The following is a 3,487-nucleotide window of genomic DNA, read 5'->3' on the forward strand; positions in this document are numbered from 1 at the left end:
AATGTGTGAGTTTGGTGGAGGGGGAGGGCTACTTATATAGGGCTCTCTTTAATTTTAATTGGATATGTCTTTGACTTGTTGGCGCCTAGCAGCTCTACTGCCTCTGAGTTTGACATTGACCGAGTTGTGGTTTGAAGGTTGAACCGAGTTTGGAACTAATCAAATACATGCTAGCAAACTTGGGCGCCAACAACTGTTCTAGTATTGGTTCAGTTCAGTTCCTTCTGGGTCAAAAAATCATGGGCCGCACAGAAGAATAGAACGGCTAAAAGTAAAACATATACATTTGCTAGTTGATTGTGACCAAGCCCTGAGGAACCAGTATACAAAACAAGTGTCAAATTCAAACAATATTATATGCATAAAACATGTTTTAATATGATGAAACATTTCCCTTTCTGAGAAGATCTCTTGGCATAGGTTAAATTTTCAGTCCATTTTTTCTTTCCCCATGACCAAGGTAATTCCCAGCCTGTTATACATTAGAATCGTAGAACGGGTAAGATAAATATACAAGGGGACACTCAAAGATTGAAACCAAAAAGAAATACACAGTTATCTTGCTAATTAAGAATACACAGTTATATGTATCTTGCTAACCAGAATGGGTAAGGAAAAAAAAATACAAGAGGACAATAAAATAATATAACAGGTATTGCATATTATATGAAACAACTTCACTGAATATCATTAGTACCATAAACACACTAACCAGTTAGTAAACACAATTTTACATGGATGATTTTGAAAGAGATGCCACCAGCTTCTCCTTTAACTGCTCGGCATCACCACCTTGAGTATGAATGGAGAATGTATGAATAACTGTGTCATCGTCTGTTACGGAAACATTAGTATCTTGAGCTACAATGTTATGTTCCTTGAGTGTTCTGATGACGTCAGAAACCGGGTGAGAATCCAGTGGGCAGTTCATCCTCACAACAGCATCCTCATGCCGTTCCTGGAAATCAATCTCTGGAACCGGGAACTGCATTTGGCTGCTGTTTCCCATCTGCTTCTCAGTTTCCATGACCCTGATCTTCATCTGGAGATCGTTGATGTAGGTAATGGCATCACCAAGGAGAGAGGCTTTATCCATCTTCGATATGTTAGGAACAACAGCTCTAAGTGCATAAAACCGCTGGTTAAGCTTCTCACGCCTCTGCCGCTCTGCTTCCACATGATTCAATGGTTCTTCTCTTCCATTGGCAGGCTTTCTCCCTCTCTTTCTAGGTTTCCTTTCATCAATTTGTGCCGATGACTCGTCTTTAGGCAGCTCTGAACTTGAAACACCAGCTGTAGAACTGAAATTCCCAGACATAATTTGGCTCAAGTGCGGAAACAGTTTAACTTCATTATCCTCAGTTCGACATCCGTTTGAAGTGCCTATTGCTTGTAAGTCAAAAGATTCTGAAGGAAACGAAGAGTCAGTCTCTACCTTTGGGCAAAAGGCAATATTAATCGGTTGTGATTTTGGACCACCGAGACTAAGCTCATGTCCAAAAATCTTTGGATATACCTTTGCTTGAACAGAGCTAGATTCCCCAAATACACTTCTGACCACATCCACAATATTCTGTTCTTCCGGAATTGATTTGATTGAACCAAGCTCCACAACTCCTGATTTCATAGGTACAAACACCACTGTTTGGAACCCTGCCAATCTAGCTAAAAATGTTCTTGACTGGTAATGATGTAAGCAACTAGCAACATTTGAAACCCAAATTGATTTACAAGACTTGTACGACTCCCCAGGACCATACGGTGAATCAAGTTGAAATTTAAAGTACATTGAAGTAAGGTAAAACATTTCCACATCTGACAACCGATCCAACCTCCTCACATAGTTATCCTCACCCGAACCACCGAAACATGAGTGGAGCTTCCCAAGCACCCACTTCCTCACCTCCACATTCTTCTTCTGCACTCCCTCCAAGTTGCTATCTCTACTAGAACTCTCGTCTCCAACTCCACCACCCTTGCTGTCTCTGCAATGTCCATCGCCCCAAATCAAGGCAGCTGCACCAGATTTCAATCCCACAACCTGCCAGAAGACGGCATAATCCCAACTGGACCCTTGGACAAGCTGGGACAGCCCCTGCTGCACTCCCAATTGTCCCGGAGGCCTAGCCAAGTCGGACAACAAGTTCTCCGAAGCCAATGAGATCAACACCTGGCACGCTTCGGTGCCTAGTACTGACTCCAATATGACCTTTTCTTCTTCATTCACCCAAAGCTTCTCACCCATCTTAATTTCTCCTAACACAAACCCAATATCCTATAACACCCCCAATACCTATCTTGCTTGCCTTTGAACAACAAAACACAACTCAAAAATCTAAATCCACCCAGTACAGAAATTCAGAACCTTTCTATAAAATTACAAACTATAATTAACAAATTCCACATATCTCAGAGATTCAAGTCTACACAAAAATCGGATCTTTGACAAGACAACCCTCACCAGATTTCATATAAACCTATAAAAACCTCTTAAAATCACATATACTAAACTGAAACCCAAAAAATTTGAGAACTCTAGGCTTACCCAGTTAGCAGATCATTGAAAATCGACACTTCACAAGCAAAACTCTAACTTTGCAGCTCAAAAAGCTTTTGGTAGCACAAACTTGGATTAGAAACTCAGAAATCCAGGGTAGGAATAAAAGCCTGGATCTAAATTACCTATCAAAATTGATAACAACCTGTGGCTAAACTTAAGCTTCTATATTGATCCTTCGCTTCGACCAACATTAGAAGTATACAAGAACCAACACCAGACCAGAGCGTGTGGGTTTCTATTTTTTCGCTAGATCTGAATGTCTGGGATTTTTATTAACTTTTTATTTTATCTTTCCAAAACTGTAGCAGCAGCAGCAGCCAGGTGTCCCTCCCCTATGTTACCTTAATTTTGGCAAAACCCGAATAAAAGAAAATGGGGCATGGGCTAGTCCGACTATCCACCCGGCTCATCTCATTATTCAAGACCAGAAGTCCGAAACAAAATGCCCCAGGGCCACTAGGAAAGGAGAAAAAAGAAAATGAAAATGGAAATGGTTTTTAATACAAAATTGACTTCTTATAGTCAGCGAAGAAACCTGACAATTTCTTCATAGTCAACGCAAACAGTAAACATCTTATACAAAACAGATTTTTCTTCTTCCACAAGTTTTGTTGTCCATCTCACTCAAAAGTAATTGCATGGAAATTGTGTTATCTTGTGATCAAGTGGTTGAGACTTGAGATTGCTCCACTCAAATTGTCAACTTGCAAATTTACATCTAAATTTTTTGGTAATTATCACATGTTATTATTATCTAAATTACTGTACAAACTTTAATTAAAAAAAAAAAAAACTTGTTACTGAAGTAAACACACGTCCATAACTACTAGAGTTACAACATTGAAGATCTTCAAAATGAAGAAAATCCATTTGGGAAAGGATTTACAATTGAAGGAAACATAAAGATGAACATTTTTACATGGATGG

General features: G+C 39.5%; 1 protein-coding gene across 1 annotated transcript; it reads right to left on the reverse strand.

Moving 5' to 3' along the window:
- Positions 1-531: 531 nt before the first annotated feature.
- On the reverse strand, positions 532-2,827 carry LOC112172167 (transcription factor bHLH3). Its single transcript, XM_024309406.2, has one exon. The coding sequence runs from the start codon at positions 2,243-2,245 to the stop codon at positions 731-733; it is 1,515 nt and encodes a 504-aa protein (XP_024165174.1). The 5' UTR covers positions 2,246-2,827; the 3' UTR covers positions 532-730.
- Positions 2,828-3,487: the final 660 nt, after the last annotated feature.

Source organism: Rosa chinensis, chromosome 6 (genome assembly GCF_002994745.2).
Source record: "Rosa chinensis cultivar Old Blush chromosome 6, RchiOBHm-V2, whole genome shotgun sequence".
In the NCBI taxonomy this organism is placed as follows: Eukaryota; Viridiplantae; Streptophyta; class Magnoliopsida; order Rosales; family Rosaceae; genus Rosa; species Rosa chinensis.

Excerpts from the sequence above, each read along its gene's own strand:
- LOC112172167 (XM_024309406.2), bottom strand. The coding sequence starts at position 2,245 with ATGGGTGAGAAGCTTTGGGTGAATGAAGAAGAAAAGGTCATATTGGAG.